The sequence below is a fragment of the Varanus komodoensis genome, unplaced genomic scaffold (assembly GCF_004798865.1).
Source record: "Varanus komodoensis strain SLA01 unplaced genomic scaffold, ASM479886v1 scaffold39, whole genome shotgun sequence".
Taxonomy (NCBI): Eukaryota; Metazoa; Chordata; class Lepidosauria; order Squamata; family Varanidae; genus Varanus; species Varanus komodoensis.
Window position 1 is genome coordinate 4,918,619 of NW_025335922.1, and position 16,968 is coordinate 4,935,586.

The window sequence follows — 16,968 nt, forward strand, 5'->3', positions numbered from 1 at the left end:
TGAGTCCTCTGGAACTACTGTGGGTCTTTACCTCCCTGTATTATAGTGTTTTTACAATTCTGATAACTTGAGGGTTACCTTGAGTCCGCCCACACCTCCCTGCTTGCGAGTACAGTGGTACCTTTGCTCACGAACATAATCCATTCCAGGACTCTGGTCATGACCCAAATTAGTCGTGACCCGTTAAATTTCCCCATAAGGTTCAATGTAAATAAGGTTAATCCGTTCTGTAACTATTTTTTTTAATCAGAAAAATGTGAAGCAAAGTGACAAAGAACAACAAAGACCACGGCCATCTCCCCGCCCCCGCAGCATGACCGCGATTGCACCCGTTATCCAGGCATGCTGTGGGGGAGACGGGCGTGAACACAGGCGCACTGGGGGGGGGGAGAGACGGGTGCGAACATGGGCGCACTCAGGGGGGGAGATGGGCACGATCATGCTGGGGGGGAGATGGCCGAGATCGCAGTTGCGCTCATGCAGGAAAGACGGGTGCAATCTCGGCCATCTCCCCCCACACCCCCAGCACAATCGTGGCCATCTCCCCACTCGGGGGTGGGGTGGGAAGATGGTCACGATCACGGTCGCCACCCAATGAGGAGTTTGCTAGCTGAGTCAAAATTTTTATGAAATTTTTGTTTGCAACCCGATTTGGTTGTGAACTGAGGCGTTTGTGAGCCAAGGTACCACTGTAGACAATGCATCTTTGGCTACAACTGTCTGACTACATAAACTTTGAACTAAAGGGAATAATCGTGCTGTCAGGCAGATACCGAAAAGCAGGTTTCTCCAGAGACTGTTGTCAAATATTTCATCAAGCCATTCCAGAAACGTAGAGACAATGAGTTGAACTTGGTAGATGTTTACCTGGTTTGCCCAACACAACTCATCAAGGTTAATCAGCCAGGGTGGGTTGTCATGTTGTGTGAAACCTCCACAGTTTCTGTAGGGAGGCTTATTTTTCATGAACCCATGGCTTATTGCTAGATTGTTGCTGATACACATGGGGGCTTCCTGTGACATCTGAATCCATGGGGCAACTTCATGGGCTATCAGAAAAGACTCGAGAGAAAATCTTGCCAATCCTCCCAATTTTGCTAAGAACTGCACCAGTGTCGTCCAGTCCATGCTCTTAAAATGTAGGAAAAGGACAACCAAAAGTGCCCTGAATGTCTGTCTGTCTGTCTTTGTATCTATCTATCCAAAGTTTTTATATGCTGTCTCCTTGCTACACAGCCTCGGGACAGCTCACAGAAATAAATAAATAAAATACAATACAGTACAATTTTAATTTTATTTTCCCCTCAATCCAACACAACTACATGGGAGTAAAATTCCTGCTAAGAATCTATGTATTTTCCCCCTCAGTTTTACAGCTCTGCCATGAGATTTTTGCAAAATCCCCCTTTACTGCTTTACCTGGGAAGCTCCACAATTTATCTTTCCATTTTACTGTTTTGCCACATTTACTATGTTTAACAATTCCACTCACTGCTCCATAACTCATATGTATTTCTGACAGGTGACAATGGAGACCAGGTTTAGCAACATGTGAGACCACTTGTTATGTTTTTGTCTATGTAGACTTAAAAAACCAAAAAAATAGATTTTCTTTCCTAATTTCACATTTTCTTCTTTAGAAACAGCCACTTAGAAAGCACACAAACAGCAAAGCAAAAATGCCCAGCCAGGAAAAAAGGGCCATACACCACTTTGCACAGGGTCACTGGTGGTCCCAGTACTTGGACTTGTTGGAGATTATTCCCAGAGTATGGTGTTCTTCCTCTCCCAAACAAATGATAATTGGCATCATGTCAAGCGGCTTTCTCCTGGCTTAGCTTTAAGATTTTGTAGTCCATTATGTCTTTTGACCCAAGGCCTTCTCAATTTTAGATTCTGAGTTGATTTTAATTAAGCCCTCTGCAGGGGGCTCATGAGATAGGCATGCTTTTAATTTATTGAATTCAATCTAGTCCTGCAGCCTTTCATTGGCAGAATGGTTATAATCAAGTCAGTGAGAACTTCAGGAATAAAATGGGACTATAAATAAGCTGCTTTCTCCTCCAGTTCCTCTATAATTCACACACACACTTGTATGATCCAGAGATAAGTTAAGATACTATAATAAGAGATGGGCTAAAATCTTAACTGCAACAGCCCCTAAGAATAACATTTCCTATTAAAGCTGAACCTACGTTAGTAAGCAGAGGAAGAAAACTAAGATCTAATCCTCCTAAACAACCTTCCTTAGCATGGTTGTGGTGTCATGCTAGTTGTAGCTTGTGGCCCACTGGCCAGGGCAAGTCACACCTACCATATCATGCAGCTGGCAAAGTGGGCTCTTTAACCGCTGAAAACCTGGTAAGTTAGTTAGTAGTTATGGTGCAAGCCTCTTCACTTTTGCTAACACAAACAGATTTGGTTGCCTTGTGGAATTTCCCAGCTACACTGACACTCAACATTGATATAATTAAAGAGGGCTGACAGAAGACAACTTTTCCCAACCCACTGCCCTCCAAATGTTAGACTGCAATTCCCATCATTCCCAGTCACACTGGATGGGACTGATGGGAGTTCTGCCATCCAAATGCTTTAGATTACCAGATGAAGAAAGGCTTATCTAAGATAAATGCAAAGTGACATTGGCAAATTGCAAGGAAGAAAGATGGATCTGTAGCGTCAATGTTATATTTTAATTTCGGCTACATACTGAGGGTTTGTTTGGAATCTAGGAACAGAATTCACCTTCAAATATTTGTGCAACCTGTGTTCATAATGCAGTGGAAGGGCGCTGGTCTAAACTGGTCAGAGATAAAGACAGGAGTGCACAGGAGTGGAGATAGAATCATAGAATAGTAGAGTTGGAAGGGGCTGAGAAGGCTGTTGCAGGTCACCTGTTTATACCATCCCACTCAGAATACTATCTAGTTTCTTTCTGAATGTCTCTAGTGTGGGACAGCCCATCACCTCTCTAAACAGCTGGTTCCACTGTTGCATTGCTCTGACAGTGAGGAAACTTTTCCTGATATCTAGCCTAAACCTGGGTTGTTGTTACTTAAGTTGATTATTCTGTGTCCTACACTCTTGACAGCCTCTTTGTGACAGCCTTTCAGGTACTTATAGTGATATCATGTCCCAAAAAAGCAAAAGAGAAGTGACATATGAAGTGCAACCCTCCATAACTAGCCAATTTGTATCTGCTACCAGTGAATGGTGAGTAAAGTTCTTTTTTCATAATATTTGCAACCTGCCTTTTTCCTGTAAACAATCCAAAGCAACTTACCCTTTTTCCATTTTATCCTCATAAGACCCCTATGAAATAGGTTGACTAAAGCTATCCATTGTTTATTTTTAGTTCGAAAAGCATCTAAACCTCCTCCTTTCTATCTGCATGCCGCAGGATTTTATGTCAGCATGTTATGATAATCAAGAAAATATCAGATAAGTCATATAACATTTTTGCTAAGCAGGCAAAAGCCAAATGGGCAACAAAACAAATAGATGTGAAATGACTTACTGAATAGGAACAGCAAGCAATTATGGATTTAATAGGAACAAAAGCTGAGCTACCCTTATTAAGTTACAGATCTGTTCACATAGTGAGTCAGTGAAGCATCTGCATATTTCTAAGATGCCTGTCTTCTCAGGAAGCCAGAATAACATATTTATATTCAGTTCCTGTTTTCAGGATTCATTCTCCAATATGCTTCTACTTTCCCACCCTTAAGTCAAGAGCAATCAGGTTCAGAAAGTGTTTATTTTAAATATCCAAAAGATTCTTATGATAGTGGAAGTCTTTCTCTCAACTGTAGTGCAGCTGAGAACTTGGCCCAACCCGGGTGGGGGAAGAGGGCAGCAGTGCAGGGAGGAAACAGACTCCTGGGAACAGCCAAGGTCTAATTTATTAAATATTAACCACATGCCAGCATGAAAAGGTTCCTTTGCCATCCAACATTTTTGCTAGGGAACATGGGTGAATTTTGCAGATGAAAATGATTCACAGACTTGCCTGCATTATTTGCCTGTTTTGGATGCACTGTGATGTCCTCACATGACCAGACTTCTTATATTCTTTCACTGTTTCACCTTTACCCATCTACCCTTATGACCCAACATATTTATGCCCTAAAGAGAAGGCAATGCTACTCGGTAACCTGGGGCAAAATATAAAATCATCAGATTTCACAGAGTGGATATAGACCATTTCTAAAATGGCAACTTGCCATAGTGTGTATATAACATGGCAAGCTGGTAAGCTGCCAAATGATACAGAATACTTACTACAAATGAGGTAAAGTGGAAAAGAATATATGCTGACCATCAAGAATACTATTTGTAACAGCCGTTGCAGAGGAACAGCTTTCGGACAAAATAAACTATCATCAACCAATTTAACTACTTAGAATCTGGGCAAAAACTCAACACATCTTTTCATATGACTAGTTCATATTAACTGCAGCTGTTAATATGGGCAACTGGGACAAAACTGATCAATTAGTGATGTTGCACCCACTTTTCTACTTGTGCAGTAAGAAAAGAAGCAAAGATTGCCTATTGTTCAGCAGTATTCAAGGTCTACTTTGTATCCATGCAGGACAGCTGTCCAAACCCTGTGCTCTCACAAATGGGGTGTGTCACATGCTTCCACTATTCCAAGCAACTGGAATCTAACGAAGGTGGTAACGGTGAAAGACAGTGAGAATAATCAGGACCAAAACAAACAAACCCCCTTAACATAACATATGTTGTTGGGTGATCTACATGCCACCATCTTTTGACATCAAAGATCCCCTTGCCACTTTGATTCTCAACTGACTGCTTGCTACTACCCAGCTGTCAAATAAGAAGTAAAGCAACAAACTAACTCATTTGTAGCATAGCTTTTTTAATATCATGTACTTTGACAGGAGACTCTATGACTCTGAAGATTTGACAAAAAGAAACAATCATTTATGCAAATCTTAGGTGCAAAATAAATGGGTGACAAAGCAGTGCCAGCAACTCCACTGTGTCGCTTCGGCACTCTGAAAGGGCTGCCACTGTCTGGCACTTTGAAGATCATAAAAAGCCATCACCTGATGTGGGAAAAAGAATAGAAGGGGAAAGTAAGCAAAAGGGACCATGAACTGTGCAGGGAAGACTTGGCCAGTGATGGTTATTTCAAAGTGCTTCTTGGGCAACTGGTAGAGTGCCTGGCAGTCGTCAGAAAAGCTAGAATGTTTTGCAGCTCTTGTTGAGTGTCTTTTCACTACTTCCTTATATACAAAATGGGGTCAGCTGCCCAAAAATCCATCATGGGTACAATAAACCTTGGAAGAAACCATAGACTGTGAAAATGGCTTACTGGCCACTACCAACCAACCCTGTGCAAAGTCATCCAGATTCAACTCACCATGGCTTGTTACCCACAATGCATTACAATGTTGTATGTACCCGGTCAATGTGAAAAATGTGCATACTGAGTCAACCTCCAGCATTCCAGGGAGGAAGAATACCTTCACACAATGGGATCATCATCTCTGCATCAACTCTTTAAAATGTACAATCTCAATCCAAACATTACACCCAAAGTGGCTCACAAAACAATGAAGCTGAACATTCATCCATTTGCACTTGTACGGTTTTGGATCAAAGGATAACCTGAGACAAAACACCTTTGAAAGGCATAACAGAAATCAGACGAACCAATGTACCCCCACGGTACAATTCATTACTACTTATTCAAGAACTCTCTGTCCTTATAACTTTCCAGAACAGCTTATTCTAATAAGCTGACCCATGACAATTTTAGCTTTATGACACAGATTTCATGCTGTAAGTGTTACCAAGTTTGATATAAGGTACTATTAGCTGCCACGCTGACACCAAATTAGCAAACAAAAAGAACCCCCAAGAAATGGTCCTTGTGAAAGCTTCGCATTGTTCTTCCTTCCTGAACTGTCACCACCATCAGCCTTTCCCACTGGCTGAGCTAAGGAGGAGGAGGACCGTTCCAGCAACCCTGCTAAGCAAATTATTTTTTCTCTTGATCCCTTCCCATTCCTTGTGTGTTGTGTGCCTTTATATTTACTTAAAATTCTATATTAAATTCCATATTTAATTTATATTCAAGGCCTGTGGGTGGGTACTATCAGATTACAAGTAGTTGAGAAGCAGCATAAAACACTTCATATAAATGTATAAATAGTAGAAACATAAAAACAGCTTGAAAAAATATGAAACATAAAAAATGTGATACTATGTGAAAATGAAAGAAAATGCACATGCTATTTAACAGTCAGCTTTAATATGCTTACCTTTCTTTTCTCTTCATCTGATGGTTCAAATTTGAAAGTGGCCCTATTCTGAAGAAACAAAATTTAATTTTTACTTGCAAGTATACACTTTGGTTTTGTTAGAATAGGTTTTTAATCAACCTTACATCAGAATCTGAATCAATTAGAATTCAAGGCTATCTGCCATACAGTTTTAAGTATTTCTGTCACTGACATAAAAGGGTACAGGCTTCCATGCCTATATTATACCCACATTTAAACAGGAACCAAGCTTTGAAGTCACCACTAATTTCATTGTCATATTATGATTATTTTAGAGCTCAACAGAGCAAACAGTCCATCCCAAGGCACTAGTAGATGAGCGGTCTATAAAAACCTTAAATAAATAAATAAGCCTACCCACCCCTCCAGTGGCCAACACAGTGTGGGTAGTTTAACATATAAGTGGAGAGGAACTCCATTGGTAGATGCCCCTGATAAGCCTAGTGCAGGAATTCTGCTAGTTGTAGGCTGTGAAATTGGATGTACCAGGGACAGTTTTCCATCTGTGGGAGACAAAGCCCTCTCATTTCCTCATTAACTACACCAGCCTAGAACTGAAATGGGGGTGGGGGAGAGGATAACTCATTGATCATGTTGGCTGGAGCTGTTGGGGGTTGTAGTCCAAAACACTGAGGAGGCACTGTTCAGGTAACTGTACTCAGGACTGCACTGTAAAAATATTATGATCAAAGATTCCTTTGGTCAGCAAAGGGGTGTTTGCCAAGACTGCAATCATGGCCTTTTGCTAAGATAGCTTTTGAAAAGAATTACATGGTTAATGGAGGAGAGATCAATAATTGGCTATTAGTCACAGTAACTAAGTAGAAATTACAAGAAAGTGGAGACACCTACTAAAATATTCAGCAATGAAACAGTTATTGCATCAGCAGTCTTCTAATAAAATGCATGAACGTGACAAGTTAATCTCCACAGAATCGCATGGGACTACTCTGTACAAATGACCTGGTATAATTTTGACCCCAGCTACATAACACTTTGAGGACACCCATCAAGAAATAAGTATTGCAACACGGTCTAAACCTTTTCCTTTAATCAGACATTTTAATTACCTTCACAATACACTAGTGAGCAATGTAGATCAGTGGAACAGTGTTGCTATAGCTGGCACTCCAGTAACTAGGCAACCACCCAGTGGGCCAGCTGGAGCTTCAATGCTCAAAGCTAACCTTGCTTAGAGCATTCTACCCAAAGCAGAAGCATGGGTACATAATGGTTCAATCCATAGCTGAGAAACACACAGCCATCTAATACTGCTAAATAAAACATTTTACTTTCTGTTCTTCATACTAACACAGAATGCTAGACTGGGGGAGGGGGGAATAGCTATCCTATTGTGGGTTGAGCAGGAATGTCAAATACTGATTTAATAGATATTATTTTTTTCAAAACATTTATCACAACATAATACAGGTCCTTGAATATTATTTAACTAGATTCCAATCCCTACTGTACTGTTACAGCCAAACAGTGCCATTTATTTTTGCTAAAACTGCTTCTTACATTTGTTAGATGCTTGCTTTTTTATACGACTACATGAGAGAAGAAGCAAGCCATTACTCTAAGGGAAAAATGTATTAGGAAGATGTAAGTTACACTGGAAGATCCATTCTGGAAGAAATCAGAAATAATGCACAAACAGCCAATCAAACAGAAAAAAACGGCTTGTGGGTAAGGAAGAATATGGAGAAGGAGAAGGAACTATCAAACAATTATCTACGCAAGAGTGTGTGTTGGCGGTTGGGCGGGGGTAGTCAGATGAAAGGCAGTACACTGGACAATAATGTATTTCAATTAAATTAATGCAAGAACTTATCACTTTATTTCCTGGGGAAAATGGGACAAGAATTAGAAATAAAATGCGAGGCTGGTAAAGCTAGAAAGGTTTGACTCCTCGTATATATTTGACAAACAAGAGCAGCTGTATGAGAAGGACCACTGCATCTTACATGTGTGCTCAGAAACAAGTCCCACTGCGTTGAATGGAGGGGCTTCGGCGTGCCAAGAACGACAGCTCGGAAGCCGTTCGGAGCACCCCGCATCTTCGCCACGGCCACAGAGGAAGGGAGGCTATTTGAAAGGGTCTAACCGGACTTCACATTGTGCAGAAGGGCGGACGTTGCACTGAGAAACCAGAGGCGCCTGTGGGGTTGGTAAAAGCGGGGGACGGGTGTGCAGATGATACAGTAAGATACCGGCATTACGCTGCAGGACAAGGAGCGCCTCCGGGGCTCGCGCGAGTGCCCGGCGCGTTACACTGAGGGACCGAGAACGCCTGTGAAGAATGCGCGAGCGTTACACTGAGGGACGGGGCACACTGCGGGGCTGGCGCGTCCAAGCGGTACAGCGAGGGGCCAAGAGCGTTCTAAGGGGGCGTTGCCGTCCAGGGAGGCGGGGTGAGCGACGCTCCGTCATTACCTGCTCATTGAAGCGGCTTAAGAGGGTCTCGGCCCCGTCGTGCCCTCTGACTGCCGCCAGCACCGCTTCCAACGCCATCTTGGAGCAGGGCGCGGCCGGACGGCCCCCACCTCCCCGCGCCGGTGTGCGGCAGCGGCAGCGGCAGCGGCAGCGGCAGCGCCGCTCGAACCGCAGCCTCCCTTTCCCTGACCCTTCTACCTTTCACCTCGAATGACGCCACGGTGAGACCACCACGCCGGCCCCCTCAGAGAAAATGCCCGCGCCGATTGGCTGTCAGGAAGCCGAATAGTTGGGTAGGCCACTCGCTATTGGTTGGATTCTGTTTACCTCGGGAGGAGGGTGCGCGCGCGGAAGGAATAGGCGGAGCGGTTCTTAAGAAAGACTACATTTCCCGGCAAGCAGTGCAAGTAAGAGACGCTCGATGGAATATAATGCATTGTGGTCCTTCTAGTCCTTGTATTGTAAAGCGGGGCCGGTTTGAACAAAGGAATACGGAGAAGTGGGTGGGGTTCCCGTGGGAGATCGATGCATTACAACTGACCAACAACATGTTTGATGCTGTTCGTTTGCAATTCAATCGAGACCTGGGCAGCTACTTATGCATTGCTTCAAAAAGTGGACGTGCATCATCCCAAAAGAAGACATAGATTTGCCCAAAATTTGCACGTTCTAGTTCATGTGTGTAGCCTAAATTTGGGGGGGGGGGAGTTTAAATGGATAGTACATCTCATAGAAGAGACTGATCTGCTGTCCTGCTTTCTGCTTCCTCTGTTGTCCAGGTGCTCCTTGGTGATTCAGAGCTTCTGCTCTCTCTCTTTAGGGTCCTTCATCTTTAAAACTGGGTTTGCAGAGGTACACCTTTGTTGTAAAAAAGCCTCTGTAAAGTAGGACGCACAAAAATCTAGATTTTTTTTTCTTTTGTCATTATTTGTTTAACACCTGTTTGATGGTGCAGTCCTACACCTGGGAATACCTTCCATTGAATTAAATAGTGCTGACTTTTGAGTAGATCTGTTTAGGATTGGATTGTGAGTAAGGATTGTGATTGGATTGTGAACTATAACATACCAGCTGATCCCCCTTCTTATCTCTACATTTGCATACAGGGCTCTGCTCTTGTTTGGGACCACCACATGTAGGTATGGGAGGCTTGAACCAGTATGATATGATGGTTGGAGCACCGGACTGCAGTAACATTTGCCTTGAACATGAGATGTGTGCGTGTGGTTTAATGTGGAACAGATTCTAAGAGAAGCAAGGGAATCTGAGAGTGTAATCCTGTATGCACTAATCTGAATATAAATCCTATGGAACTCAATGGAGCTATTTCTGAGTGGACATGCATAAGATTATACTGTAATTTATAATCTTGCTTCTATGAAAGATAAGCAGTGCAATCCTGTATATGTTAACTGTAATATTGGACACATTGAGTTCAGTGCAAGTACACAGTTGAGAACTGTGTGCAGTCACTTTCCCGTTGAGTTCATTGTGGTGACTCTGTACAGTTACTTTCTCTGAGGTAACTGTCCAGAACTGCTGCATTAAGCAGATAGAAATTGGAGATGAGTCATACAGAGCTCTAAGAATGGTTACAATTTTTTGATGTGTTTTAGAATTAGAACTATTGATAAACATGTTAACCTTTTAATCAACAGACTACATGCATAGTTGGAGCTAGATGAATCACCAGTTGGAATTAAGATTGCCGGCAGAAATATCAGCAACCTCAGATATGCAGATGATACCACTGTAATGGCAGAAAGTGAAGAGGAACTAAAGAGTCTCTTGATGCAGGTGAAGGAGGAGAGTGCAAAAGTTGGCTTGAAACTCAACATTAAGAAAACTAAGATCATGGCATCCAGTCCTTTCACTTATTGGCAAATAGATGGGGAAGAAATGGAGGTAGTGACAGATTTTATTTTCCTGGGCTCCAAGATCACTGCAGACGGGGACTGCAGCCAAGAAATTAAAAGATGCTTGCTCCTGGGGAGGAAGGCTATGGCAAATCTAGACAGCATACTAGGAAGCAGAGACATCACCCTGCTGACAAAAGTGCGTATAGTCAAGGCTATGGTTTTCCCAGTTGCAATGTATGGCTGTGAAAGCTGGACCATAAGGAAGGCTGAGGGCCGAAGAATTGAGGCCTTTGAATTGTGGTGCTGGAGGAGACTCCTGCGAGTCCCTTGGACCGCAATGCGATCAAACCGGTCAGTCCTGGAGATCAACCCTGATTGCTCTTTAGAAGGCCAGATACTGAAGATGAAACTCAAATACTTTGGCCACCTAATGAGAAGGAAGGACTCCCTGTGGAAGAGCCAAATGCTGGGAACAATAGATGGCAAAAGAAGAAGGGGACTGCAGAGAATGAGGTGGCTAGATGGAATCACTGAAGCAGTCGGCATGAGCTTAGGTGGACTCCAGGGGATGGTGGAGGACAGGAAGGCCTGGAGGAATGTTGTCCATGGGGTACTAACAACAACATGATGTGTTAACCTACCAATGCCAGGATGTCTGTGTTATCACCAGCATTTTCCAAATGGTCATTGTTAATGTATCTGCCACTGTCTACACTTCCTGCATTTAACTTCCCTCTGACTATAGACTATAACTTCATGTGACTATTACTATAGACTATAACTTATACCATAATAATCATGCTAATCTTTCAGGTGTGCAAAATGGTTGGTTTTGGTTGAAACAGATCCACATGGGTATTTTTCATTATTGGTTCACTTTACTTACCAGTGGTGCTGTCCACATGAAGGTCCTCTGGTCAGGACTTGTGGGAAAGTGCTAAAATGTTTGGTTAAACAGAGAGCCTCAACTGAAGTGACTTTATAATGAGCAAGTTTTAACTGAATGAAGAACTCTGTCAGCAGCCAATCACCCTACAGGCAACAGGGATGCAGAGTCCCTTTCATTAGACTTTTTTGTGTTACCTTGTGTGTGGTTTGTGTGTGAAAATGGGATCTAAAACATTGCTCTGTCCAGCTAATTCTTCATCTTAATGCACTTTCTATGAAAGCTCAGATGTTTTAAAAAAAAGGCCTACAACTCCCAGCACGTCCCAACCAACTTGTCAGTAATGCTAGGAACTATAGTCCAGAGTTGGGGAAGCCAAAAACGAAAGAGTACATGAAAGTTTGCCTTGTGCTTTTTGGATTTCATTTACGGCATTTAATGTTTGCTTTCCAGATTGCTCCAGGCGGAAGATTTCGAGGCTTTCACTTCAAAGGAGATCCAGCCGTGATGGGAGTCCATAAGAAGGCACTTGCGCATTCACCAGCAAGTGTTCCATTACTCTGGGAGAGGGCAGATTTGCTTAGCAACCTTGAAGAGCTTAGTCATTCTCTCTGATGTGCAACTGCATGACTGAACACACCTTGAGGTCACGATGCTGGCAACTCCTATACAAGCGAGTGCTGAAACACCTTGCCAGAACAATTAAATGCTTAGTTTACAGACCTAAATTAAAAATATAAATAAATCCTTCAAGGAAAAAGGGTCTGGCAATGCTTGAATGCCCAAATCTGCCCCACAACAGAAGTGCATGGATTTAGGTGTCTTGGGGGTCTTTTGAGCTAGTTAATGCTGGGAGGCATTAGTTGGATGTACATTTTAGTTCACACCTTTGGTAGCAAGAAAATTGGTAAGAACTAGACTCTGAAAGAAATGCGCAGAATAAATTGCACTCCCCCCCGGCTCAAAGATCTGACAAGAATTTTTCACTTGAGTATATGGCATGAGCTTTCCCCATTCTAGATAGATTGAACTAAAGCTATGTCTGCCTGTCTGAGAATTAAATGGCTTTTGGGGTCAATCATAACAGAATTGCAAGATTTGGGGAAGGTCAGAGGCCATTTTTGTCAAAGGCTGGTGACCCCCAAGCAAGAGGTAGTCTTGACAAAAAATTGGGATTCATTTGAGTAATGTAGCGCTCACAGCGATGTGCCTGCTGAGTATCTTCTCTTCCCCCGCTCCCCCTGAATGCCCAAAGGTAATGAAAGTCTTTCAGAATTGCACTGCTCTGTGTAAAACCCACTCTCTTCATACACATCTATCAGGAATAGTGAAGCTTTTTGGGCCCAAGGGTGGGCTGGTCAAATGCAAAAGGATAGAGCTAAAGTAGCAACATTTTCAGCACATTTTAGCTTAAAACACTCACTCCAAATAATTAAGTCTTAGAAGAGGCATCACAAGCTTTTAGAGTTGGGAGGGTGAAACCCTTTGCTCACATTGAACCACATTTGCCTTTTTGATGCCCAGAGTCCTCAGAATCCTTTTCTGTTTTAGTTCGGTATCATCAGCAAACTTGGCTACTTGACTGCTCATTCACAATTCCAGATAATTTCTGTAAAAATTGTGAAGTACTGGTTCAATGCTCATCTCTGTGGACCCTTACTATTTATACCCCTCCTTTGGAAGAACTTGCCATTTATTCCTACTTTGATTTCTATACTTTAACCACCATGGCTCTAAGGTTGCTCAGGAGTGATTGGTAAGGATCTTGTCAAAAGCCTTTTGGAAATCCAAGTAATGCCGACAGATCATTCCAGTCCACAGGTCTGTTCCCATTTCAAAGAACTCTAAGAAGTCAGTGAGACAAGACTTACCTTTGTGAAAGCCATGCTGGTTCTTTCTTGGCCAGGCTTGTCCTTCTATATGTTTACTAATTTTATTTTTAATAGCATTTTCACCCAATTTATCTAAAACAGATATTAACTGGTCTGTAATTTCCTGAATCCTCCTAGATCCTTTAAAAATTTGGTGTTATATTTGGAAGACTGCTTTGCATTTTTCAGCTCTTACTGTCTTCTTGCATCTCCTTTGTGCAAGCTAATACTCCCTTTGCTTTCCTAGTTGAGCCAAGAGTTGCTTCTCCTTCTTAAGTCAAACGGCACGTGTGAAAAGGGTTACCCTGCAATGACTCTGTTCTGAATTCTCTCCTCCCAAGGTGACTTTTGCTTTGTGGAGGAAAAAAGGGGTATCAGAGCTCTGTTTCACAAGTTCTGTGCAATGGTGCACTGTTCCTGGTTTTTCTTTATCCCATCCACTGAAGACAGAGTATGTGAAGCAAAGACATTTAATTAGTGTGCACCATACTTGCCACATTCGGGCCAGATCCTGTAAACGGGATCCTGCTAACTCCTAATAAGTGGGCCTCCTCATTCATTGCAGTTCTCATTTGCGATGTATAGGAGCTGTTCATGGTGCTGAACCACTCAGATTCAACACCATAGATAGCTCCTATAAAGCTTTTAAAAAAGCTGCAATGGATGAGAAGCACCAGCCTCTCCTGCCAGGAAGGAATCAACTACAACATCTGGAACAAAGTTTTGCTGTTGTAGTCTATTGTCACAAGCTATATGCAGAGGGTTTTGATTTGGAGGAGGGGGGACAAGCCCATATTTATAACGAAAATCAAATGAACAGGATTCTGTTTTCTGTTCTCTTCAGACTGCATATTTGTAAGTCCATATGTTTATTATTTGTGTACACCACTTTGCAATCTTTAGATTTAAACAGTTTATAAATACTTGTAAATAAATATATAAGCCACACATTTGTTTAAAACTTAATTTAAACTGCCCACCCCAAAGCAGTCATTCCAGTGTTGTAAACAGCGGACAGTCCTCTGTAAAAGGGGACACACAGCCACCCTTCAAGGAGGGGACGGGAAACTTTCATTACACAAACCTGCTAACTTAGCTTAGGCTCTTACCTCTCCCTTTTTAACTGCATGCTAGCTATTCTCTCCTGGCATACAGATTGAGATGTGGACTATATTGATATACAGTACATACACAATACCTGTTTATAACACAGACATTTCAAATAAATTAAGCTAAGATTCTTGATTTTATGTATTTGGATTTTTTTATTTAAGTGTGAAAATCCTTCATATATCTTGGGTAACTGTACAAATAACACATTTCCATTGTAACCATAAACACGGTTATCACCACTGTTGAGTGCTATCAAATATTTTATTTACAAAACAATTATTAAAATGCCTGATGTCACATCTCCTTGTAATTATATCTTACCCATAGGGTAATAAGTCCACCATAATTGTTTGGTGCTTTTCCTTTTTTATATAATACAGAAGCAAAAAAACCCTCCCTATGTTAATAGTTTTCTACAAAAAAAATCACAAAGAACTATGAAATGACCAAAATATCAATGAGAAGAGTTTCCCCAAAATACAATAATTTCCCCCACACACATACATAACACAGAATAGGTCCAAAGGCACAACTTTGACATTTGTGTAAATGTATGGAAATACCCTGACAAAGAAACCAGGAAAGCAGTTTTAGTGTCAAGCTCCAGATAACAAAACAACTTGCTTTTGTTCTTTGTAACTCTTACATATTTACTTTGCTTGACAATATTAAGCTGTGACTTTCTTGGCCTCATTAAGCTGGGTGCACCACTCCTTGCTTCTCCCTGTCACCACACACACAACTTCACCTCATAGGAGCCGGTATAGCCCTCCCTTCCCAAGGGTGGCTGGCACTCGTTTGGCAGCCCCAGCTCAGAGCCCACCCAAAACATTCTCCAGTCTGAGGCAAGGACAAGATGGCCATCACTGCAACCCCAATTCCATGTCAAAGAAGCCAGCCTCCGTCACATGGGAGGTCAGCAGGCTAGCTGTGTGTGTGTAGCTTTGTGGCACATGCAGCTCTGTCTTCCAACAGAGTGGGAACAATCAGGGGGCTTAGGATAATGGCCAGGCGACCACCACTGCTCCTCTTGGAAACCCTCAGCGTCCATTTTCTGAACCACCCCACTCTGCCTAATGCTAGAAAAGGCCCTGGCTGTACTACTGGAAGCATGACAGAGAGGCCAAGTTGCGCCCTTCTTGAGGCCTTTTCATACCTTTCTTCCTTTGGCCTCATAGGCTTTTCCAAGGGAGAGGAGGAGCTAGAGCTATATCTGATGGTGTAGGAAAGAATGATATGCTAAATGTTCCCAGGAGCATGGGTGGAACATCTATCATGGGTGTTATGTGTGGAAGATCCTCACCTGGGAGTAAACAGCTTGGCCCATGCTGCATTTCCACCTAACACTAGAGGTGCCCTATGGGGAATGGTATGCTGGCTCCTATGGGGTTTTCAGACATACCCACACTGATGCTCTGTGTGAGTGGAGCAACCAGAAGTTCATTTCTTGTCATTATGGACCCATAACCATGCAATTGTACAAATACTTATACGTAGTATGAAACACAGCCAACATAAGGCAGTGTATCATTCAATGCTACACGTTTTCCTCTGGTCAAGGTAACACATATTTGATCAATAGAAAGGTGCATCGTGATACAAAGATACAGGCAAACTGGAACCTATATAACACTATCACATGCCATTTTAAGGAGCCTCAGAAAGGAAATAGGACAATGGATAATCCAGTAAAACATCTTTAAGGAGCTACCACTGATGTTAAAGAAGGGAAGAACCTTTGTTTTTTAATCTTTAGCTAAAAATATGGACTAGATGTGTCCTCCCAACACATTTCCTTAAAGGTCATTTACAATTTCACAATAGAAACATAAGACTTGTGCAGTATAACTGGCATAGGGAAAGGGTAGTAGAGCAGGTAATCTGCGCATTACTCAGAAGGTTGTTTTGAGCAGGTACATGACAGGATCAGGTCCCACTGGTTCGTGGTGCAGCCAGGCACAGTTTGCTTTTCCCTTCTCTGCATAGGTTGTCTTTATTTGGTTTGTTTCATTCTTTGAACATACAAAGACTCCAGTGTCTCTGCATGGAGTGCTTGCTAGTCAGGACTGTGTGCACTCTCTACAACCAAAAGAAAAGTTCAAAATTCTGTGCTGAGAAAAAGCAAATTCTGCTGTCTGAGCCTCTGGTAAAAAGTAAAGATATCTGCATATGGTTTTTCAATTTGCACCATTTATTCCGGAAGTGTTTGCACTGGTATGTCATATTCAGAGTGTCCAAGTGTTTCACTTAGATTATCAATGATCCTTACAAAAAAGCCAGGAAGGTAAGCCAGTGTTATTATTACCCTACGACAAATTGCAGATTGGGCTAGGATAATTGAGAGTGGCCTGCCCCTTACCATTTCAGATACCTTCTGTGTGACAGAACACGGTCCTTGCCAAATACCTATGTAGCTGAAGGAGGGATTTAAAGCATAGCCCAGACAAGAAGGGGCTGCAATCCTTGCCTCACCTGTGGTCCCCCCC

General features: G+C 42.3%; 1 protein-coding gene and 1 long non-coding RNA gene across 3 annotated transcripts in view; one reads left to right on the forward strand and one right to left on the reverse strand.

Moving 5' to 3' along the window:
• Positions 1-9,025, reverse strand: part of RIC8B (RIC8 guanine nucleotide exchange factor B) — a 31,688-nt gene extending 22,663 nt beyond the window's left edge. The window contains exons 1-2 of one of the 2 annotated variants that reach the window (XM_044441141.1): positions 8,754-9,025; positions 6,297-6,344 (exon numbers count right to left, since the gene is read on the reverse strand). In XM_044441141.1, the coding sequence (XP_044297076.1) occupies positions 6,297-6,344; positions 8,754-8,831 (126 nt within the window). In that variant the 5' untranslated portion in view covers positions 8,832-9,025. Of the gene's footprint in view, positions 1-6,296; positions 6,345-8,284; positions 8,585-8,753 lie in introns of those variants that run through there. The other variant, XM_044441140.1, reaches the window with a different exon arrangement.
• Positions 9,026-10,495: 1,470 nt separating this feature from the next.
• LOC123028886 lies at positions 10,496-14,614 on the forward strand. The gene is made up of 2 exons (XR_006415787.1): positions 10,496-10,550; positions 11,952-14,614. It is a non-coding gene; the product is annotated as an uncharacterized LOC123028886 (long non-coding RNA).
• The last annotated feature ends 2,354 nt before the right edge of the window (positions 14,615-16,968 follow it).